General features: G+C 43.2%; 1 protein-coding gene and 1 non-coding gene across 2 annotated transcripts; one reads left to right on the top strand and one right to left on the bottom strand.

The window, feature by feature from the left end:
• Positions 1–6,375: 6,375 nt before the first annotated feature.
• On the bottom strand, positions 6,376–6,508 carry LOC132542931 (U11 spliceosomal RNA). The gene has a single exon (XR_009553900.1). It is a non-coding gene; the product is annotated as a U11 spliceosomal RNA (small nuclear RNA).
• A 915-nt stretch (positions 6,509–7,423) lies between these two features.
• Positions 7,424–20,422, top strand: TRIB3 (tribbles pseudokinase 3). Its single transcript, XM_007523049.3, has 4 exons — positions 7,424–7,723; positions 13,629–13,919; positions 15,548–15,840; positions 19,147–20,422. The coding sequence occupies exons 2-4, from the start codon at positions 13,629–13,631 to the stop codon at positions 19,631–19,633; spliced, it is 1,071 nt and encodes a 356-aa protein (XP_007523111.1). The 5' UTR covers positions 7,424–7,723; the 3' UTR covers positions 19,634–20,422.
• Positions 20,423–24,334: the final 3,912 nt, after the last annotated feature.

The following is a 24,334-nucleotide window of genomic DNA, read 5'->3' as shown; positions in this document are numbered from 1 at the left end:
AGCTTTACCATGCAGGAGGCCCTAGGTTCGAGTCACAGCACCACATGGAGACATGGAGGTCACCAAGGGAGTTCCATGGATGATAAAGCAGAGCTGTCATGTCTTTCATTTTTCAGTCTCTCCCTTTACTCTCTCCTCCTAAAATAATAGGGGGGGGGAAAGGCCCATAGAAGCTGTTCAGTTGTGGTACTGTGCGTGTGTAAGACCAAGGATTCATACCCCAGAGCCTCACAAATTTTTCTTTAAAGATAAAAGCTGAGGGGCAGGGTGGTGGCACACCTGGTTGAGCACGCATGTTACAATGCACAAAGACCCAGGTTCATGCCCCTAGTCCCCACCTGCAGGGGGAAAGCATCACAAATGGTGAAGCAGTGCTACAGGTGTCTCTCTGTGTTTTACCCTCTCTATCCCTCCTTTCCCTCTTGATTTCTGACTGTCTCTATCCAATAAATAAATAAAGATAATTAAAAAAATTAAAAAAGAAACTTTAAAAAAGTTGAAAGCTGAGTATCTGGGAGAAATAATTCAACTGATAAAACATTAGACTTGCATGCCTGAGGGTCCTGGCTGGCTCCTTTGAGCCCCAGGTGCCAGAGTAGAACTCTAGTTTATCTCTCATTTTATCTCTGCTTCATGTGAAACTCACATTCTTTCACATCTAGTAGTAAATCTTTATAGAAACCTTTCAAAAAAAAGATGAAAGTTGAATGTCTGGACTTGCATGAAATTTGGGCGCAGGACTTGTGTGTATAAGGCTCTGTGCTGGACTAATGCTCAGGCGGGCCTCTCTTTCTCATGGACTCATTCTCTCTCTCACGAAATAAATAGATCTTAAATTATAAAATTATTTTTTAAATAGTGTGAGGACAGTGGTCCGGGAGGTGGTGCAGTAGATAAAGCACTGGATTCTCAACCATGAGGTCCCGAGTTTGATTCCCGGCAGCACATGAACCAGAGTGATGTCTGGTTCTTTCTCTCCTCCTATCTTTTCATGAATAAATAAATAAATTATTTAAAATAGTGTGAGGACAACAATGTGGAATTTCAGACTGCAATAGTCCAATAAAAAGGAAGGGAGTGGTGTGACTTTTATCTTAGCAATTCAGGACCCTGACTCACTGCCTTCCCTTGCTTGGAGCACAGCCTTCAGATCTGAGTGCTAGAGACTGGGCTCCTCAGAACCACGGAAAGTAGAAACCCAGCTCAGCCACCTTGATGGGCTATTGTGAGTGTAGACAAAGATTCATGAAAGCAGAATTTACTTTCTCCAGTAAAACATACATTTGGTTTTGGAGTGTCTATCACCATTTGTTTTCTCACTTATTTCTTTTTTCTTTCTTTCCCTCTTTCTTTCTTCCTCACTTTCTTTCTTTTATTTTTGTTAATCACTGCTCCAGTCTAACTTTTTTAAATAGAAAGAGACAGAGATAAAGAGGCAGAGAGAAAGATACCAGAGCACTGAAACTTCCCCTAGTGTTGTGAAGGCTGGCTTATGTAGTATTTTTACTCCAGGTATTTCTCAAATACTGAGTCATTTGATCCTCACAGCAAACTAATAAAGTAATTATTTTTTTCATTTTATAAATGAAGAAACTGAGGCTCAAGGCTACTTGCCATCTATGTAGTCTGACAGACTCTTCATTTCTTTGCTGTTTGTCAGGAATTTTTGGTCTGTGGTTGTGCTACTCAGGATGCTAGCCACTTGCCACATGTGACTACCAGGCATTTGAAATGTAGCTAATGTGACTGAGGAAGTTAAATTTTCATTTTCTAATAGGTAAAATATTTTCTCCATTAAACACAACTTAATTTTATTGTTAGGGCAGTTAGTAGTGAATCTGACAGGCACTGAGTCCTCTATACTGTATCTAGTACCAGGCTCCTCTGCAGGAGGGAGGAGCCCCAGCTCCCTAGCACAGGCCACACTTGAGACTTTTACAGATCACAAGTGAGAAGGATAATGGAACTGCCAATGTGGAGATGGGAACCCTGGGGCGTAGTGCTGTCAAGCAAAGAAGCCTGGCTTGTGGATTTAAATCATTGTCTCAAGCTTCTATTCCTTCTCCCCTTTCTTCATTTTCTGGTCTGGAAAGAAATTGAGAGAAAGAGGAAGAAATGGCAGTTTCTCAGTCCTCAGTGACCTATGAAGATGTAACTGTGATATTCACTCAAGAGGAGTGGACTCTATTAAATCTTTCAGAGAATAAACTCTATAGAGTGGTCTGGGAGGTGGCACAGTGGATAAAGCATTGGACTCTCAAGCATGAGGTCCTGAGTTCAATCCCTGGCAGCACATGTACCAGAGTGATGTCTGGTTCTTTCTCTCTCTTATCTTTCTCATGAATAAATAAATAAATTCTTTAAAAAAAAAGAAAAAGAAGTGGTCTAGGAGGTGGCGCAGTGAAAAGCTTTGGACTCCTGGGTGGGTGGGGAGAATACAGGTCCATGAAAGATGATGAATGACATAGTGGGGGTTGTATTGTTAAATGGGAATCTGGGGAATGTTATGCATGTACAAGCTATTGTATTTACTGTTGAATGTAAAGCATTAATTCCCCAATAAAGAAATAAATTATTAAAAAAAAAAAGAAAAGCTTTGGACTCTCAAGTAGGAGGTCTTGAGTTTGATCCCCAGCAACACATGTGCCAGAGTGATGTCTGGTTCTTTCTCTCTCCTCCTATCTTTCTCATTAATAAATAAATAAAATATGAAAAAGAAAAAGAAACTCTACAGAGATGTGATGTGGGGAAACTTTAGGAACTTTCAGTAAAAAAATTACAAGGAGACCATTCCACCAATGAGCAGCAGCATAACCACCAAGGAAGTAAAGAAAAGTTTGAGTACCTTTCACAATACAATCTTTTTTAAGTAAACAAAATTTATAATCACTGCTACAAGTAGATAATTCTTAAAATATTTTATCAACAATGATACCATGAGTAGGTTATGGAGTAGTTGGGCAAGTTACTCAATTAGTGATGGGTGTGTCAGACATGCTTGAGATTTTCATTTCAATCACTGACAACAAATGTACCATAGTTATGTTCTGGATTATCTTTTTTCTCCACTTCATAGAAAAATCTCTCTGGAAAATAATAAACTAATGAAAACATTAAGAAGTAAGGCACAAAAAACAAAAAACAAACAAAAAAAAAAGAAATAAGGCACAGAAACTCAGTGTTTATGAAGTAGAATGCTTGGAAACAGTAAGCATATCTCCTATGAATTAATACAATTTGATAACATTTAGCGGTAATCCTTAGAAGAAAATCAATAATTTCAACAAAAAGGCAAAACTTGCTATTAACAAAAGGTATTTGAATGAATAAATACAAAATACCTCTAAATATTAAAAAAATTATTGTTAGGATATTTTACTATAACCATCAACAATTTAGCTTCTATTATGAGTTGTGTCCAAACTTAGTATAAAATACACACCAGAATTTTTTCTGAGTTTATTTCATATAAGTTAGAGAGGAAGTTTCACATATGGGGGGGGGGAGGGAAAGAGATGGAGAAAGAGAGATGGGGAGAGAGAAAGAGAGAATCCAGAGCACTACTTCAGACATGTGGCACCAGGAATTGAGTGGGAAGCCTCGGTCCACACACAAATCCTGAACTTTTCCAGTTGAGCTATTTCTTGGCTACTACACATCAGATCTTAAAGATATTAGTATGAAATTTTTAAAGATATTTTATTAATTATATTTGACTATTTTTATTTTTCCTTTTGTTGCCCTTGTTTTATTGTTGTAGTTATTATTGTTGTTATTGATGTCATTGTTGTTGGATAGGACAGAGAGAAGTAGAGAGAGGAGGGGAAGACAGGGGAGGAGAGAAAGACAGACACCTGCAGACCTGCTTCACCACTTGTGAAGCTCCCCTGCAGGTGGGGAGCTGGGGGCTCAAACCAGGATCCTTAAGCCAGTCCTTGGATATTTGACTATTAAGATGATAATAATGCTAGATAAATTGGATCAAGTTGAGTATTTTATTAAAATTAACTTCACTTTTTAAATTATTGTCTTTATTTGTTGGCTAGAGACAGTCAGAAATCAAGAGGGAAGGGAGTGATAGAGATGGAGAAACAGAGAGACACCTGCAGCACTACTTCACCACTCGCAAAGCCTTCCCCCTGCAGGTGAGAACTGGGGGCTTGAACCTGGGTCCTTGTGCATTGTAACATGTACGCTCAACTAGGTGCACCACCACCTGGCCCCTTAATTTCACTTTGTTTCTTTAATGTGTGACCAGAAAATTTCTGATTGCCTATGTGTTTTATTAGAAAGTGCTGGTCTAGAGTAGAATTGTTATTTGACATCCTTTCCCACAAGTGTGTCAGGGACTACCGACATTGGCATAATACTTAGGGTGCAGTTCCAGGGATCATGCCCACAAATTCAGGAGGAAGCTGCTGGGTTGCAAAGATTGTGAAAAGTCCTTGAACAGTGTGAGCACTGGGGTCAGCTCTCCAGATTCAAACCTCAAGTCTGCCTTATACAACAATCTGGGTGAAGGACCTAGAGATAGCACAATGGTAGTAGCACATAAGTCCTGCCTGCGAGATCCCCCCCCCACCCCTTAAGCCAGAGCTGAGCGGTGCTCTGATCTCTCTGTTTGTGTCTCTCTCTTATGAAAATAAATAAAATTTCAAAATTTATTTTTTATTAAATTTTTAAAAAATATTTATTTTATTTATTTATTCCCTTTTGTTGACCTGCTTGTTTTATTGTTGTAGTTATTATTATTGTTGTTTTGTTGTTGGATAGGACAGAGAGAAATGGAGAGAGGAGGGGAAGACAGAGAGGGGGAGAGAAAGATAGACACCTGCAGACCTGCTTCACCACCTGTGAAGCGACTCCCCTGCAGGTGGGGAGCTGGGATTCGAACCGGGATCCTTATGCCGGTCCTTGTGCTTTGCGCCACCTGTGCTTAACCCGCTGTGCTACAGCCCGACTCTCTAAAATTTCAAAATTTATAAACAGTCTCACAATCCAGATGGTCTTGGTAAGCTCCTTACCTCAATTGTCTTTAGAGTAAAGAGGACAATTCCCTCTCAGTGCCAGTTTCATTTAAGGGCTCAAAAGATAGCCATCCCTGGGAGTCGGGCAGTAGCGCAGTGGTTTAAGTGCACATAGCATGAAGCCTAAGGATCTTGGTTCGAGCCCCTGGCTTCCCACCTATAAGGTGGTCGCTCCACGGGCAGTGAAGCAGGTCTGTAGGTGTCTATCTTTCTCTCCCTTCTCTATCTACCCCTCCTCTGTCCTATCCAACAATAACAATAACAAACAATAACAACAACGAACAATAATAACAATGAACAATAATAATAATAACAACAACAATGGCAACAAAAGGGGAAAAAAATGGCTTTCCTGGTGCAAGCACCGAGCCCCAGCAATAACCCTGGAGGCAAAAAAAAAAAAAAAAATCCATCCCTGTCTCCTTTTACTCCTAAACAGTGGTAAGACCTTCCCACTCGCATCTAGAGTCCTGAATTCTTTCATCCCTCCCAGACAGGGGCATCTCCAGGCTTAACCGAGATCCAGGGAACTCTCCAGTGTGCCCTGAGGTTCTGCAAACACAGATGAGCAGGTCCCTGGGGCTATAGAATCAGGAAAACAAAGATGACTCCAATCTCTGAAGGAGTTATATTTTGACACTAGTAATTCAGGCATCAACACCTAGACAGGACTTCTAAAAAAGGTGTGGACTCTTGGGGCTGTTCCAGGATGCTTCACTAGACAAAAAATGGCATCTGGGCCTGCCAGCTATAGTCCCCTGCCCTCTCTGAACCTCCTCAGTCTCTGATCTATTTACTGAACTTTTATCATGTGCCACACTGTTGTGAAATCTCACATAGCTTAGATTTTATTTTTATTTTTTCTTTTTAACCAGAGCACTGCTCAACTCTGCCTTATGGTAGTGGTGATGGGGAAGGGGGAAGGGGGATTGAACCTGGGACTTTGGAGCCTCAGGCCTGAGAGTCTCTTTGCATAACCATTATGCTATCTACCCCCACCCACAGTTTAGCTTCTTAAATCCTAATTATAGTCCTGGCAAATGATTACTATCACCAGCACATTTGTGGTGCAGGAAACAGAAGCAGGAATTTAATCATTTATTTATTTGTATGTATATATATCCTTCCAGAGCACTGTTCTGCTCTGAATTAAGATGATGTTGAGGATTGAAGCTAGGCATAAAAGAGTTTTGCATAACCATTATCAGCAGAGTTTTTTTTTTTTTTTTTTCTCTTCTGCCCTTGCTCCACTACCTTAATTATCACTGCCACAGCTGATGGTAAGACATAGAAATGGAGAAAATAAAGTTGAGAGCTACAACCAATAATTCTATTCTTAGTAATAGATCAGGGCGCCGGGACCAACGATCACCAGCAGCCCTAACAACAAAAATTATGCTTCCGAAATCTCTTGATGTCGATTCCGCACGTAGAGCAAACGAGCTGCCCTAAGTGTGTCACTCACGACAGAAGCCCTTTTTAAGTAACTTTTCTGAGGTCGCTCAATGGTTCTCCGCAAAGGTGGGGGAATGTCAGACACTTGGGCAGACGCTGCTTCTGGAGAGTTTGCTTTTTTTTTTTTAAATATTTATTTTATTTATTCCCTTTTGTTGCCCTTGTTGTTTTATTGTTGTAGTTATTATTGTTGTTGTCGTTGTTGGATAGGACAGAGAGAAATGGAGAGAGTAGGGGAAGACAGAGAGGGGGAGAGAAAGATAGACACCTGCAGACCTGCTTCACCGCCTGTGAAGCGACTCCCCTGCAGGTGGGGAGCCGGGGTTCGAACCGGGATCCTTATGCTGGTCCTTGTGCTTTACGCCACCTGCGCTTAACCCGCTGCGCTACAGCCCGACTCCCGAGAGTTTGCTTTTAATCACAAGGCTGTACTGTTTCCGTCAAACGAGTGCTGTGCAACCCATCCCACTTCAGGTACCACCCTGGAAAAGAAAGCTGGTCATCCCATCTCACAGATGAGGAAACTGAGGCTCAAAAGAAAATGCTATTTCCGGGAAATCGGGCGGTAGCGCAGCCGGTTAAGCGCACGTGGCGCGAAGCCGCAAGGACCGGCGTAAAGATCCCGGTTCGAGCCCCTGGATCACCACCTACGGAGGAGTCCCTTCACAGGCAGTGAAGCAGGTCTGCAGGTGGCTATCTCTCACCCTCTCTGTCTTCCCCTCCTCTCTCCATTTTTCTCTGTCCTATCCAACAACAACAATAATAACTACAACAATAAAACAACAAAAAGGCAACAAAAATGAATCAATCAATATATATATATATCAAAAGCTATTTCCAAGGGAAAGAGGGAGAGTGGGTGACGGGAGTTTGCAGCCGGATAGAAAGGGAGGGCCCTGGGCGGGGGCGGGGCGTGCTTCGCTGTGACCCGAGGGGCGGAGCTCCGGGGGCTGGTGCAATCAGCCGCCTAAGGGCCACAGTCACAAGCTGATTAACTCAGGTTTACATCATCCCGACCCCAGCGGGAACCCCTAACCCGGCGCCTTCCACACACTCGCGGCCCTAGTGGTGGCGGCTCAGCTCACGTCTAGCTGCTGGGGCCGAAGCAGAGCTCCACCGGGACCCCGAGCTCAGCCTAGACTCTACCAACATCCTCTTGACGCCCCCTACACACACATCTGGGGTGTCCAGGAGACTCGGAGTCGGCGCGACCCCAAGATCCCAGCGCACGCGAGGGCAAGGTACTGCGGGGCGCGGAGAGTGGGCGCGCGGGGCTCGTGGCCGGGGTTGGGGGGTGCGGGCTGCTGCAAGTCACACTCACAGCTCGGAAGGAACCTCGCCGTCCTGGAGGCCACCTGGATGCAGTGTTTCCGCTTAGTTACCGGGACTAGACCCCAGACTGTAGCCGAGTCTGGCCTGGACGCACCCACGGGGCGTGGAGCCGGGAAGGAGCCGTCCTACTGCAGCCTGGGGAGGGGAAGGTGCGGTTTTCCGTGTTTTGTGTGAGTGCGGGAGGGGAGGGAAGCTATGTGATTTGGCGTGGGGTGTGTGTATGTGTGTGTGTGTGTGTGTGTGTGTGTGAGAGAGAGAGAGAGGGGGGGGGAGGGGGAGGGAGAAGAGGAGGGAGAGGGAGATAGAGAGGAAAGGAGAGGAACCGCTCTGGGAAGTTGGGGGTTGGGGATTGATGATTGAGGATTTTAGAGGGCCGAGTGAGCCTGTGGAGTACGCGGTGGGGGGGGAGGGGTGTTCCCTCGATGTCTCCTGGACATAGTGAGCTGTGGCAGATGGTGACTGTGTGTGGGACTTGGCCTGGGGAGTGCTGGGTGCTAAGTGAGTGCTAAGTGCTACCGGAGAGTTGGGGGGGGGTCCTTAGAAATGTCCCCAGGTATGTGTTTGGGGTGACTTTCCTTAACTCACTAGTGTTCTGAGAGTCAAGCAAGGTTAACAACTGACTTTGTAGATGCTTTGTGCCCTGTGAACCCCAAGACTCCCTGACCACAAGGCCCTGTGAACCCTAAGGCTCTCTTATGACCACATGGGCACTGCAGGCTGCTTTGGCCCATCTGTGCCCTGGAGTCTGGTGGTGCCTAGGAGGAGCTCCCTGAGCCTTCAGATGAGGCTACTGAGCCTACAGATGAGTAAGGGCCACACTGGGGGACTGGAATTTCCTCTGCAAATGGAGGCAGACACTAGTGTCTGCCTTTTGCTAGTCCCTATCAAGAGGGGTGGGAATCATATCAAACACATACACTCACAAGCTGAGGGCAGACTTTGTCTTAATCAAGCAGCTGAAATATACACACATGCATGGAAGAGAGGATCACACATATAAAATGGCACCAGAGGGGGTGGGGCGGTAGTGCAGCAGGTTAAGCACATGGCTCCACACAAGTATGGCCTGAGGATCCCAATTTGAGGCCCAGCTCCCCACCTTCGGGAAATCGCTTCACTGGCAGTGAAGCAAGTCTGCAGGTGTCTGTCTTTCTCTCCGCCTCTCTGTCTCCCTCCTCTCCTTTATTATGGACAATAATAGTAATAGTAATGGCAGTGGAACAACGCTAGTGACTATTTCTGAGCCCATACTAGTTTATTTGTGTTTTCATTTTATAATTATAAAACTCCTGTAGGTTTTGCATCCTGTTCTCACTTAATAGAGGAGGGAACTGAGGAACTGGAAAGTTGCTTCCTGCTTCTCAGCCAAGATTAGAATCTATCACCCTCTATTGTGTTCTTACAGAAAAACTTCATGGTCTTTCTTGTAACAGTGGCAGTGGCTCCCTCCCTCCCAAGATAGGCTATGCATTTGGAAGCAGCTTGATAGGAAAGAGTTTTCTCTGAGCACTGTCTCTGAATGATGTTTCTCATTTATCCTGTCTTACACTGTGGGTGAGGTCTTTTAACTAATTTGACTCAGTTTGTCTTTCTTTACTACCTCATACCTGGGTCCCTTACCTTGAGCCTGAATGGGCAAGCACATGGGCCCTGAAGAGAGCCTTCCCACCCTGACCTGTCGCTGCCCCCCTTTTCTCCATCCCCTCCTCAAGTACTGATACAATTACACTGTGAAGCTTCTCCCACAGTTGAATGAATCTTGGAACCTATGAGAGATTCTCCTTGTCTTGACTCACTTTTCACCTGACAGTGAGACATTGCTGTTTGGTGGACTAGTTCTGTAAATGATCCTATGATTTCTTGGGTGTTGGGCCATGAGACAATAATAGATAAATTTCACACTTGAAGAAAAAAGTAGATACCTTATCTTTTTTAAAGCACACAAGCAATAAATGGTTGTGTAATATTTATTTTAAAGTATTAAAGTTGAAAATTTTATTGCCTCCTTACCAAATTCCTTCTTCTCAGAAGGTTTCTCAAAGACTACAATCTGAGTATTTCCTGGCCTTTCCCTGCACATTTATACACACACTCAAATGTGGAGATATAATATCTTATATCTATACTGGTGATATATATTTATGAAATCATCTTAGGTGTATTGTTCTTCAGCTTGTTTTGTTCACTCGGCCATATGTCCATTCCAGAACCTATCTTCACGTGCCCATTCAGTACATACCTCATTCGTTCATTCTTTACACTTCATCTTTGCTCCCTCCTTCTACCTCTTCTTCCTTCCTCCTTCACTTTTTTCTCCAATTTGCTTCTTTTAAGCTTTTTAAAAATATTTATTTTCCCCTTTTTTGCCCTTGTTGTCTTTTTATTGTTGTTGTAGTTATTATTGTTGTTATGGATGTCGTCATTGTTGGATAGGACAAAGAAATGTAGAGAGAAGGGGAAGACAGAGAGGGGGAGAGAAAGACAGACACCTGCAGACCTGCTTCACCGCTTGCAGGTGGGTAGCCGGGGCTCGAACCGGGATCCTTACGCCCATCCTTGTGCTTTGTGCCACGTGCGCTTAACCTGCTGCGTTACTGCCTGGCTCCCTCTTTTAAACTTTTTCACTTAACAATTCACTCTGAAATTCTGAAAAGTCTATCCAATTAGCATATAGTTACCTCAATCTTTTAATGGCCATGTACTAATTTAAGGATTACAGGTATAGTTGAAGTATAATTTATTTAACTCATATCTTAATGATGGATATTTAATTGTTTATATCACATGGACTGTAGAAATAATACTTTTATACTTATACCACTATACATACATACACACCTATAAGGAAAATTTCTAGAAATGAGGTCAATTGCTGAATTGAATTTTGATGTTGTCAGATTTACTCCAAATTAAATTAAAGCAAATTTATTTGAGTTTCCAAATGAGATTCTGTCTCTAGTTCAGAAAGTTAAGCTGCCATCTCCCTCACTGTGAAGGCTAAAGACTGGACTTTACCTTGGCTCTACTTTCCCTCCTATGTCCAATCCGTCACTGAGCCCTCTTGATCCTTCCTGGTGTATTCATCCCCACACCAGTCTCCTCATCCAGGCCATCATCACCTGACCAAGATTTCTGAGCTGGTCTCTTGATCTCCCTGCCCCTATGTTGTCATTTCAAATCTACCCTAGAAATGTGTTATTCTCCAGCTGGGAATTGTGCAGTGGCTCCCAAGTATCTTATGAATAAAGTTCAAATCCCATAGTACCTTAATCTGAACTAGGTTAAACTATAATATAGAAATAGTCAATGTAGGGAGTTGGGAGGTAGCACAACACGTTAAGTGTATGTCGCACAAAGCTCAAGGACCGGTTCAAGCACCTGGCTCCCCACCTGCAGGGGTCGTCGCCTCACAGGTGGTGAAGCAGGTCTACAGGTGTCTGTCTTTCTCTCCCCCTCTCTGTCTTCCCCTCCTCTTTCCATTTCTCTGTCCTATCCAACAACGACGACATCAATAACAACAATAACTACAACAACAATAAAAAAAAAAAACAGGGCAACAAAAGGAAAAATAAATAAAATTAAAAAAAAAAAAAGAAATAGTCAATCTAAAAGCACCTATAATGAAACTGAAATTTCTTGCCTGTGTCAAAAACCTGGAAATGGTGTTCCAGGACTGGACTAGTGCACCACATTTATGAGGAACTCAGGCTTTGTTGCTCGGCTGTGTGTACGTCCAGGTTTAAGAGATGCTGGAGCTCCAGCAATCAGGTCTTCATTCCAGTCTACAGGAAGGAGGGAATGGGAAGGGTAGCGCTCCTTTTAAGGATGTTATGCTAAGTGTTGCACATAACACTGTTGCTTATATTGCACTAGAAGTACATTAATATCTATTTTTTTAAATTAAAAAAAATATTTATTTATTCCCCTTTGTTGCCCTTTTTTTTAAAATTAATATCTAACTATAAGGGGGATAGGGAGGTGTCTTTATGCTGGACGGCCTGTGTTTAGCTGAAGATCTCAGGTTCTAATCACTTGCAAGACAGGGAGAGCTAAGAGTTGGAGGCCACCAGCTATCTCTGCCATATAAAACTTATAGAGCCCTTCACAAAAGAGCTTCCCTAACTTTATCAACATTCATTTTTGAAACTTTCACATTTTTCTGTGGCTACATGCATTCCCAACTTCAGTTATACTTTCTCCCCTCTTCCTACAATTATGTAGATTTTGAGATGAATCGATTTTCTTTATTATGATTCTTAGTTTCCAAACAGATACTTATTTCTCTAAATGTGAATGTGTGGTTAGGAAATACAGTCATAGGGGCTGGGCAATAGCGTACCAGGTTAAGTGTACATAGTATGAAGCTCAAGGACCTGTGTAAGGATCCAGGTCGAGACCCCCCCAAGCTCCCCACCTGGGGGGCCACTTCACAAAGTGGTGAAGTAGATCTGTAGGTGTCCATCTTTCTCTCTCGCTTCCCCCCCAATTTATCTCTCCTATCAAAAAATTTTTGTTTTGAAAAAATGGTCACAGGAACAGTGGATTCGAAGTGCAGGCACCAAGCCCCAGCAATAACCCTGGAGGCAAAGAATATTAAAAAAGGAATTATAGTCACTGGCTTGAAATTCAAAAATCATAAAAGGGAACTAGGTAAATAGAGTGGGAATGTACTTTATGCATGTGGCCCAAGCTGTGGCATAGAGAAAGTCCTGATGGTGTGGCATCTCTCCTTCACTCTCTGCCTCTGTGTACCTGAAAGAAAACAGTGCCAAGAGCAGTGGCCAGGTACACGTGTGAGCACACACAAAACTATAAACACACACATGCACAAAGATACAGAAAAGTATCTTTCCAGCCTTGTTTGAGAGCTGGAGCGATAGCATAGTAGTTAAACAAAAATATTCTCTCATGCCTAAGGCTCCAGGTCCTAGGTTCAATCTCCAGCACTACCATAAGCCAGAATTGGGCTGTGCTCTGGTAAAAACAAACAAGAAAAAGAAAGAAAGAAAGATACAGCCTTGTCTGGTACATTTTTTTGAGAGAATATATGTACATGCACACAAATATGTTTGTATATATATTTATTTTTTGTATTTATTTATTTTTCTCTTTTGTTGCCCTTTTTATTGCTGTTGTAAGTTATTATTGTGTTGTTATTGATGTCATCGTTGTTAGGACAGAGAGAAATAGAGAGGGGAGGGGGAAGACAGAGAGGGGGGAGGAAGATAGACACCTGCAGACCTGCTTCACTGCCTGTGAAGTGACTCCCCTGCAGGTGGGGAGCTGGAGGCTGGAACCAGGATCCTTACGCCAGTCCTTGTGCTTCGTGCCATGTGCACTTAACCTGCTGCGCTGCCACCTGGCTCCCTTGTATATTCTTTTTAATATAAGAGCATTTCATATATGTGTATATTTCTGTTATTTTGTTTTGTTTTCTCTTAATACATTTTGGAAAGCAGTTCACATCAGCATATGTAACTCTTCCTGGTCCTTTTTCAGAGCTGTGTGATATTCTATGGTATGTTATGCCATTTAACTTGCCTCCTGCTGGACTTTTAGTGGTGTTTGTCGCCTTTTTATTGGACACAGGCTTTGATGAGCAGCTCTTTACATATTTAATTTTCTGGTGAGCATATTAATTGAAGTTTAGATTCCCAGAAATGAGCTATACAGCTACGGTTATGTCCATTTGCCACTTTAATACACACTGCCAAACTCCTTCTATAAAGGGTGTGTCAGTGTACCTTCCCCCAAGCATGGGAAATGAAGTCACCAAACAGTCTTACTTCAATACTTCTCTCCCCTTCTTTCTAGATGCGAGCCACCCCCCTGGCTAATGCTGCAGGTGTCCCCTCCAGGAAGAAGCGTTTGGAGTTGGATGATGACCTAGCCACAGAGTGTCCCAGCCGGAAACAAGCTCGAAGTGGGCCCCACGCCAGACTGCCTCCCACTCTGTTATCACTGAGCCCACCTCCTACTCCAGTCTATGCCCCACCTGTGACCACCTCCTCCCGACTTGGGCCCTATATCCTCCTGGAGCCTGAGGACGGTGGCCGAGCCTACCGAGCCCTGCATGGCACCACAGGCATTGAGTACACCTGCAAGGTACATCCTTCAGGGACCACTGTCCCACTCATCATGAAGCCCTGGCATGAATGGGTTAGGGGGAAGTCCTGTGAATGTCCAGAGAAGAGCATTCAGGCACCAGGAGAATCAAGTGGGAGTACAAAGGCAGGAGTTGTCAGTCTTAAACAAAAAAATTAGTCTTTGAGGGCCAGGAGAGTGTATATTTCACCATGCTGAGGGCCTGGGTTTGAGTCTCCAGCCACCACATGGAAGCATCATGCAAAGGGGAAATTTCATCAACAGTAGAGTAGCATTATAGTGTCTCTCCCAGCAAATTGGAGGGGAAAAAATGATAAGAGAAGAGAAAGAAAGAGAAAAAGCAAGTCTCAGTGTTTGGCTTACTTTTTTCATGCCACCTCAACTTTTTTTTTTTCAGGCAGGCTTACATTATATATGATATATTGATTTTTAATTGGCATAACCAATATAACAAAATTACATCAAAGGCTTTAAAGTTAGATGAACCAAAGTAAACATATTGCCTTTGCACTGGTTAACTATAAAACTTCCAACTAGTCACATTTCCTCTCTGAAGAAAGAGAAAATGGTGCTACTCAGGGCAATGGTGTAGCTTCCATTTAATGTCCACAAAACCTTAGCATATATCTCAGCAATCTCACCACGTGTCTCTCTGCTTCCCCACATCATGCCAATAAAACCCAAATTTGGCTAAGTTCTTAGAGCAGGTCAAGTTCTTTTTTGCCTCAGGACCTTTGTCCTATCTATGTTCCCCTACACCTCAACCTGGAAAATGTATCACATGCAAATCCTTTTAAAAATCTTTTTATTTATTTATTTATTTATTGGATAGATACAGCCAGATATCAAAAGGGAAGGAGGTAATGGAGAGGGATAGTGACAGAAAGATACCTGTAACACTACTTTCCCCCTGCAGGTAGGGATGGGGGCTCTAACCCAGGTCCTTTGCTCATTGTAACATGTGTGCTCACCCAGGTGCACCACCTCCGAGCTCCTAGAGCTCCTGTGCACATCTTTAAGTCATTTAAGTCACTTCTTCAGAGTCTTTTTTGACACTTTCTAAAAGGGTGCACCACCTTATTAAAATATTCTTAACTCCAGCATCTTTCTTGACAACACCTGTCAGAATCTATAAATGTTTAGATGGCTGGTTTATTTACTATCTCCTCTGAGATCTGTGGGCACTGAGAGGGCAGGCAGGGGTGGGGTGGGTATGGCTGTTAGTTTAGCTCCCCTAAGGCTGGTACAGATAGCCCTTCAATGCCTCCTTGTGGAATGAATGAGAAGGTCAATGGGCAGTGAATCCCAGAAAGCAATAGCTATGACAATGATAATGACACGCAAAAAGCTACTGCTTTCAGGGGTCATTTTTGCTAGGGTTACTAGCTGTTTTTTAATTTATGGCTATGGGCGGTGCACTTAAGAGCAGAGATGGTCGGATTTCAGTTCTGACACTTGTGGACTACATGGCTTCTTAGCTTTGTCAGGATTGAGTGACTTATTGTTCAAGCACCTGCACAGTGTACCTAGCATACAGTAGGACCTGAAGGGTTGACTGTGACTAACTCCAAGGCCAGCCTGGGCTCCCTGGGTTCTCCAACTACACTCACGCTCTGCTCCGCTTACAGGTATACCCGGTCTGCGAGGCCCTGGCGGTGCTGGAGCCCTACTTGAAACTGCCCTGCCACAGGCATGTGGCACGACCAGTGGAGGTGCTGGCGGGCACCCAGCACCTATACACCTTTTTTCCGAGGCCTCACGGAGACATGCACAGCCTGGTGCGCAGTCGCCGCCACTTGCCTGAGCCCGAGGCTGCAGCACTCTTCCGCCAAATGGCCGCCACCCTGGCGCATTGTCACCAACACGGTCTGGTGCTGCGAGACCTCAAGCTGCGTCGCTTTGTCTTCACTGACAGTGAGAGGTGAGTGCAGCCACAGAGGCAGCTGATTGGTGGGCCATCATCATGAGAAACTGAGACTCAGGAAGGCAAAGTAATTTAGCAAGTGGAGAAGCCTGGACTAGCACTAATACCTGTTTTTTAATTAAAGTTGGCTGCCATTGAGCAGGGGAGATAGCATAGTAGCTATGCAGAAAGACTTATGGAAATCTCGAGCCATTTGAACAGGGCACTCTGCCCTTTTTTTAGCCCAGGTCTATTACCCCAAGGACATCAACTTATTAAGGTGTTTACAAATTAGACTCAAAACTAGGGCCGGGTGATGGTTGCACCTGCTTGAGTTCATATGTTACATATCTTCAAGGACCTTGGTTTTATTTATTTAAATTTTTTTTTGTTGTCCGGGAGGTGGCGCAGTGGATAAAGCACTGGACTCCCAAGCATGAGGTCCTAAATTCAATCCCCGGCAGCACATGTACCAGAGGCAATGTCTGGTTCTTTCCCTCTTTCTTGCTATACCTCTCATTGATAAACAAATAAAATATTAAAAAAAAATTTTTATCTTTATTTATTGGATAGAGACAGCCAGAAATCGAGAGGGAAGGGGGGGGATAGAGAGGAAGAGAGACAGAGAGGCACCTGCAGCCCTGCTTTACCGCTTATGAAATTTTCCCCCTGCAGGTGGGGACCAAGGGCTTGAACCCAGGTCCTTGCACACTGTAACATGTGTGCTAAACCAGGTGAGCCACCACCTGGCCCCAGACCCTGGTTTTAGACCCTGGTCCCCACCTACAGGAGGAGAGTTTTGTGAGTGATGAAGCAGTGTTGCAAGTGCCTCTCTCCCTCTTTTTTTTTTTTTTTAGATTTTATTTATTAATGAGAAACATAGGACAAAAGAACCAGACATCATTCTGGTACATGTGCTGCTGAGAATTGAACTCAAGATCTCATGTTTGAGGGACCAATGCACAACTCATGTTTGAGGGATTCACTGCACCATCTCCCGGACCACTCTTTCCCTCTCTGCCACTCCCTTTCCTATTTCTTCCTGTTTCTATCTAATAAATAAATAAATAAATATATAATAAACAAGTGTTCCGGGAGGTGGCACAGTGATAAAGCTTTGGACTCTCAAGCACAAGGTCCTGAGTTTGATCCCTGGCAGCACATGTGCCAGAGTGATGTCTGGTTCTTTCTCTCTCCTCCTCTTTCTCATTAATAAATAAATAAAATCTTTAATAATAATAATAAACAAGTTAGACTCAAATAAGCATCAAGTCATCTACACTTTGCTACGAATAATTCTGTAAACAGTTTTAACTGGCTACAGTTTTCTAACAAATAAAATGAGATGGAAAAACAAAAAAAAGACTTTCATGTCGTAGGCTCCAAAGTCCTAGGTTCAATCCCCCACACAACTGTAAACCAGAGTTAAGCAGTATTCTGATCTCTCTTCGTATCTCTCACAAAAAAAAACAAAAAATGAAAATTGGGGAGTCAGCAGTAGCGCAATGGGTTAAGTGCACGTGACACAAAGCGCAAGGACTGGCGTAAAGATCCCAGTTCAAGCCCCCAGCTCCCCACCTGCAGGGGAGTCCCTTCACAGGCGGTGAAGCAGGTCTGCAGGTGTCTGGCTTTCTCTCCCCCTCTCTGTTTTCCCTTCCTTTCTTCATTTCTCTCTGTCGTATCTAACAACATCAACAACAATAATAACTATGACAACAATAGAAAACAACAAGGGCAACAAAAAGGGAAAAAAAATTGGTTTCCCACATTTTAGAAACTGGGATCTTGGGGGGACCAGGCAGATAGCTCAATGTGTCGAAGCACATAATTTCCATAATTTATGCCCCAGTGGTTCTGGGTTCAACCCCTGACACAACTGTAAATCACAAGTGCTGCTCTGGTTTTTCAATCTCTCTCACATACAAATACTTGAATCTCTAAAAATGAGGTCAGGTGGTAGTGTACCCAGTAGAGCACATTGCCATATATAAGAATTTTGATTCAAGTCCCCAGCCCTATACCTCCACAAGCAGTGGAGCAGTGCTGCATGTGTCTCTCTTCCTATCCTCTCTCTTTCTCCCTCTCCCTCCTTCAGCCCCTATCAAAAAAAAAAAAAAAAAAGGCCATGGGGAGCAGTGGAGCCATGTAGGATACCCATGGTGGGAAAATAATAATAATAAAATAATTATTTAAAAATAAATAAGAAACTAGCTTTTTTTTTTTAGTTAAAATGATTTATAACTTCTGTTGATGACAATGGAAACAGGGCCACCCTAGAAACTGCATGAGTAATTGTTAAATGGGAAACTGGGGAATGTTATGCATGTACAAACTATTGTATTTACTGTTGAATGTAAAACATTAATTCCCCAATAAAGAAATAAATTAAAAAAAAAAAAAAGAAACTGCTTGAGTAGTTGTTAGCACTGGCCCATGGCAGATGAACCAGGGTTCATGCCCCAGCCCCATACCTGATGACTGTAAAGTGATGTCCTTTATCTTTTACATTTTTAAATTTTATTTATTACATATGAGAGAGAATTTCACTTGAGATTCATAAAGAGATGGAGAGAGCAAAGCCAGTGCTTCTGGTACATGCAGTGTCAGGGATCAAATCAGGAACCTTAGGTATGCAAATTTAATGTTTTACCAGTTGAGCCATTTCTTCCTATAGGTCACAGCAGGATAAATAAACTAAAAAGCTCTAGGTAATGAGTCTGGCATATAGTGGATGCTTTATAAATACTGACTGTACTGTTATCAGTGGTACCCTTTTCAGGTAGAGTTTCACTAAGATGTTTGGCATAGTCCCCATTTCCTATTTCTCTCACCTTGTTCTTTACCTGGGTCCCAAGTTTAAATCTGACTCAAGAGAGGCTTAATGCTCTCTTCTCTAGAAGAAATGTTGGAAAAACAAGTTCTTTAAATATTAGTTAAGTTTAATCATTCTGTTTCCTTGAGAAATGGCTTAACCCTCTGAGTTAAGCTTCCTCCTTTGCAAAAGGGATAAGTCATCCAGTCTCACAGGATAGACTCTTGTCTGCCAAGTGCCAGCAGGCACTCGGGAAGAGGGGTTGCCATTAAGGAAGATAGTGTGGGAGCAGAGGGTAGATAGCATAATGGTAATACAAGTAGACACTCATGCCTGAGGCTCCAAAGTCTCAGGTTCAATTCCCCCACACCACCATAAGTCAGAGCTGAACAGTGCTCTGGTAACAAAAACAAACAAACAAACAAAAACATTGTTAAAAAAAAAAAAAGGAAGATAGTGTGGGTGGGGATTCCTGAGTTGAACTGACTGGGCTTTCCCTCCCCTTGCCTCAGGACAAAGCTGGTGCTGGAGAACCTGGAAGATGCCTGTGTGTTGACTGGCCCAGATGACTCTTTGTGGGACAAACATGCATGCCCAGCCTATGTAGGACCTGAAATCCTCAGCTCCCGGGCATCCTACTCAGGCAAGGCAGCTGATGTGTGGAGCCTGGGTGTGGCACTCTTCACCATGCTAGCCGGCCACTATCCCTTCCAGGATTCAGAGCCTGTCCTGCTCTTTGGCAAAATCCGCCGTGGGGCCTTTGCTCTACCTGAAGGCCTCTCAGCCTCTGCAAGATGCCTGGTTCGCTGCCTTCTTCGCCGGGAGCCGACTGAGAGGCTCACGGCTGCGGGCATCCTACTGCACCCCTGGCTGCGGGAGAACCTTGCCCCTTCAGTCCCACCTCCATCTCATCTCTGGGAAGCTGATCAGGTGGTTCCCAATGGGCCAGGACTAGAAGAAGTTGAAGAAGAAGAAAGAGAAGTGGGTCTCTATGGCTAGGGTCACCCTATTAGACTCAGCTGCAAACAGTGGGTTATGTTTGGGGGTGTCTCCAGGCTTTCTCCTGCCTCTTTAAACAGAGCCAAACCTCAAGTGCCTTCTGGGAGGGAAGAAAGAAGAGGCACGAGCATAGAATGATGTATGTACACCTGTGTTGTTCCACACATCTGTGCACATAGGCTTGTGCTTTCAACACTGGAAGCTTATGTGACAAGCCCTATTCTAGTTGTTGGGAACATAGCAGTGAACAAAAGAGGTGATGCTGCTCACTGAGTTGACAAGCTGATGTTCTCCAGCCAGCAACACCTTCACACACTCACAGGTCTGTGTCTACACTGAGCTTCTTAATATGAGCCACAGCATCTACTTGTGCTGGTGCTCGGGTACCTCTGACATGACCAATTGCCTTTTAATCTTATACCTTTTCAGAGAAAGGAAAGCATCCCCGTGCCAAAGACTCCAGGCCTCTCCCTGCAACTCAGGACTCTTAGAACTCAGACTATGCTGGGACTTGTCCTTTTAGTCAAGGGATTCACCATGCAGGCCTGAATCAATGTTTTTGAGCTGGAAGAACTGAGCGCATACTCTGAGGCTGGACTTCCTCTAACTCAAGTAAATGGTTGGAGTAAATGTCCTGTCATATCCACCTCTACAACTCTTGACTTAAACTCCAGAATTGGGGAACTGGAGGTTTAGGCTTCCTAAAAGACCTAGCTCTGTTCTGGGACCCCACATCAACACAATAAATTTTGGATACCATGAGTATATATTTTTACTTTGTACATAATTTTTAAAAAGTAATAAAATATCTTTACTCTCCTGGAAATATTTTCTTTTTTTATTAGTTATTTACAAAATAGTAGGGATAGAATTACACTCCATCCTTCCACCTTAGTTCTGTGTCCCCATTCCCTCCACTGGAAACTGCAGAGGTTCTCCCAAGGTCACAGGTATGGATTGACTATTATTATTTTTTTTCTTTTCTTTTTCTTTTCCTTTTTTTTTTTTTTTTGCTTTAAAATGTCTATTTGTCATCAGGGAAATGGATCAATAATAGATATAGAACTTGTATGTGAGTCATTCTGGATTCTATTTCTTTTTTTTTAATTTTTATTTATAAAAAGGAAACTGACAAAAACCATAGGATAAGAGGGGTACAACTTCACACAATTCCCACCACCAGAACTCTATATCCCATACCCTCCCCTGATAGCTTTCTTATTCTTTATCCTTCTGGGAATATGGACCCAGGGTCATTATGAGGTGCAGAAGGTGGAAGGTCTGGCTTCTGTAATTGATTCCCCACTGAACATGGGCGTTGACTGGTTGATCCATACTCCCAGCCTGCCTCTCTCTTTCCCTAGTGGGGCGGAGTTTTGGGGAGATGGGGACCCAAGACACATTGGTGGGATTGTCTGCCCAGGGAAGTTGGCATCATGTTAGCATCTGGAACCTGGTGGCTGAAAAAAGAATTAACATACATGGTCCGGGAGGTGGCGCAGTGGTAAAAGCTTTGGACTCTCAAGCATGCGGTCCCGAGTTCGCTCCCCAGCAGCACATGTGCCAGAGTGATGTCTGGTTCTTTCTCCTCCTATCTTTCTCATAAAACAAGATCAGAAATGGAAACACAAGTAGAACCTGAAATGGAATTGGCATATCGTACCAAAGTAAAAGACTCTGGGGTGGGTGGGTGGGGAGAATACAGGTCCATGAAGGATGATAAATGACATAGTGGGGGTTGTATTGTTAAATGGAAAACTGGGGAATGTTATGCACGTACAAACTATTGTATTTACTGTTGAATGTAAAACATTAATTCCCCAATAAAGAAATAAATTTTTAAAAAAAGAAAAAAATCTTTAAAAAATTAAAAAAAAAAAAAAAAAAGAGTTAACATACAAAGCCAAACAAATTTTCGACTAATCATGAACCTAAAGGCTAGGATAGTTCAGATGTAGAGTTGGGGGGGGGGCATCTGTTTTGTAGACAGTAGGCCTATTTTAGTTATATTCTAAAGGGCCTATGACTATACTAATATTTTTTAACTATTTGTCTATTTATCTATCTATCTCTGCCCATTTTTCCCATGGTCCTGCCTTCTCTTCTATTTTAAGTCATACTTACACCTATTACTGCTCCCAAATGTCTTTCTTTTTTCCCTCTTCACACACTCTGGGCTGATGGAATTGGGTTTCAGAGTCATCTAGTCATCTTCTCCTAACTTTTCTCCCTCTCTAGGAGTATGGACTAAAATTCTTTTTGGGGTGCAGAAAGTGGGAGGGCTGGCTTCTGCAACTGATTCTCTGATGGACATGGGCATTTGCAGGTCAAGCCATACTCCCAGCCTGTTTCTATATTTTCTTAGTGGGGTAGGAGTCTGGAAAAGTGAGGCTCCAGGACACATTGGTGAGGTCATTCACCCACAAAGTTCAGGATGGAATCATAGTAGCATCTGCAACTTGATGTCTGAAAGGCAGTAAGTCGTGAGGCAAGACAGTGTTTAATAAATAAGAACCAGAAAGTAGGAATAGAGCAGGTGAAAACAGAGATTTTAGGGCGGTAAGAAGCTAGGAAGTCTATGTTAGGTATGTCCCTAGGGTCCCATGACTTCAGTGATTTTTGCCTGAGCTTGATAGTTAACAAGGAGATACGCTAAAAATATGGTCTGGAAGGATGCAGTCAGAGTTGAGAATGGAACTAGAAATCTGGACAAGGGCAGAGAGAAGCTCCTAAAATTTAAGAAAATATATAAATACAATGAACTTTTTTATAAATATATATTTTATTGTCTTTATTTATTTATTGGATAGAGACAAGACAGAAATCAAGAGAGAAAAGGAGAGATGGGAGGGAGATAGAGAAACATCTGCAACCCTAATTCACCACTCACAAAGCTTTCTCCCTGCAGGTGGGGACCAGGGGCTCGAACCCAGGTCCTTGAGCACTGCAATGTGTGCACTCAACCAGGTGCTCCACCACCCAGCCCCACAATGATTTTTTTTTCCTTTTTGTTGCCCTTCTTTTTTTTTTATTATTGTTGCTGTTGTAGTAATTATTGTTGTAATTGATGTCATTGTTGTTAGATAGGACAGAGAGAAATGGAGAGAGGAGGGGAAGACAGAGGGGGAGAGAAAGATAAGACACCTGCAGACCTGCCTCACCACCTGTGAAGCAACTCCCCTGCAGGGGGCGGGCCCGGGGCTCCAAGCAGGATCCTTATGCTAGTCCTTGAGCTTTGCACCACGTGCGCCAAACCCACTGCACTACTGCCCAACTCCCCACAATGAACTTTTTACATCAATCTGACCTAGGGCCCATGTATATTCACATTTAGTGCAGGAGCCTGTATAACCTTTGAGTTCCTGTCAGTTTGAGCTCGCAGTCCATGGTCACAGCTGTGAACATTCTAGGCTGAGCTCATTTCAGGACCTTGCTTCCTTGGCAGAGTAGACTGACTCAGCCTTCCTTTGGAAAGTGGGGCAGTTGCTGCCATTGCTACTTTATAGTGAGGGCAAGGTCCTGGAGAGGTCCTTGAAAGGGCTTATGATTATATTCCTGATGGAAGTGACTGGTGATGGTGGAGAGAGAGATCTCTTTCTCTCTGTCTTCCCTTGCTCTCAATTTCTCTCTGTACTAACAACAACAACATCAATGGCAACTATAACAATAACGACAACAACAGGGGCAACAAAATGGGAAAAATGGCCTCCAGGAGCAGTGGATTCATAGTGCAAGCACCAAGCCCCAGTAATAACCCTGGGGGCAAAAAAATATAACTGAGAAATGTTACACATGTGCCAACTACTGTATTTTACTGTTCTCTCTCTCTTCCCCTATCTCCCGTCCCCCTCAATTTCTCCATCTCTAATTAAAAATAAACAAATATGTATTTATATTTATTTCCTTTTGTTGCCCTTGTTTTATTGTTGACGCTGTTGACTGGCTACGGAAGAAGGGCAAACGCTAGAAGAAGAAGTAATTATTATTGATGTCGTTGTCGTTAGGACAGAGAGAAATGAAGAGAGGAGGGGAAGACAGAGAGGGGGAGAGGAAGACACCTGCAGACCTGCTTTACCGTTTGTGAAGTGACTCCCCTGCAGGTGGGGAGCCAGGGGCTTGAACCAGGATCCTTACAATGGTCCTTGCACTTTGCGCCACCTGTGCTTAACCTGCTGCGCTACCGCCCGACATCCAAATAAATATATTTTTAAAAGATTTGTTTTACTGTTGACTGTAAGCCATTAATTCCCCTAATAAGGAAAAAAACAAAAATGTTTTCTTTGCTTAAATACAAGCTTGCAACTATTACTAAAGTCTAGAAAGTGAAATCCCTTCACTTAACAGATTTGAAATCTAACAATGAAAAATAAAATATGGGAGTCGGGCTGTAGCGCAGCGGGTTAAGCGCAGGTGGCGCTAAGCACAAGGATCCGCATAAGGATCCTGGTTCAAGCCCTGGCTCCCCACCTGCAGGGATGTCATTTCACAAGCGGTGAAACATGTCTGCAGGTGTCTATCTTTCTCTCCCTCTCTCTGTCTTTCCCCTCCCCTCTCCATTTCTCTCTGTCCTATCCAACAACAATGACAACAATAATAACTACAACAATAAAACAACAAGGGCAACAAAAGGGAATAAATAAATAAAAATAAATATTAAAAAATTTTTTTAAAAGAAAAAATATTTTTAAAAAATCAAAAGGT

Source organism: Erinaceus europaeus, chromosome 1 (assembly GCF_950295315.1).
Source record: "Erinaceus europaeus chromosome 1, mEriEur2.1, whole genome shotgun sequence".
Classification (NCBI taxonomy): domain Eukaryota; kingdom Metazoa; phylum Chordata; class Mammalia; order Eulipotyphla; family Erinaceidae; genus Erinaceus; species Erinaceus europaeus.
The sequence above is the reverse complement of the archived record's forward strand: the minus strand, read 5'-3'. Positions and strand labels throughout refer to the sequence as shown.

Coding starts and splice junctions, on each gene's coding strand:
- TRIB3 (XM_007523049.3), top strand. CDS start 13,629: ATGCGAGCCACCCCCCTGGCTAATGCTGCAGGTGTCCCCTCCAGGAAG. Junction 13,920..15,547: donor GCATTGAGTACACCTGCAAG/GTACATCCTTCA, acceptor CTCCGCTTACAG/GTATACCCGGTCTGCGAGGC. Junction 15,841..19,146: donor GTCTTCACTGACAGTGAGAG/GTGAGTGCAGCC, acceptor CCCTTGCCTCAG/GACAAAGCTGGTGCTGGAGA.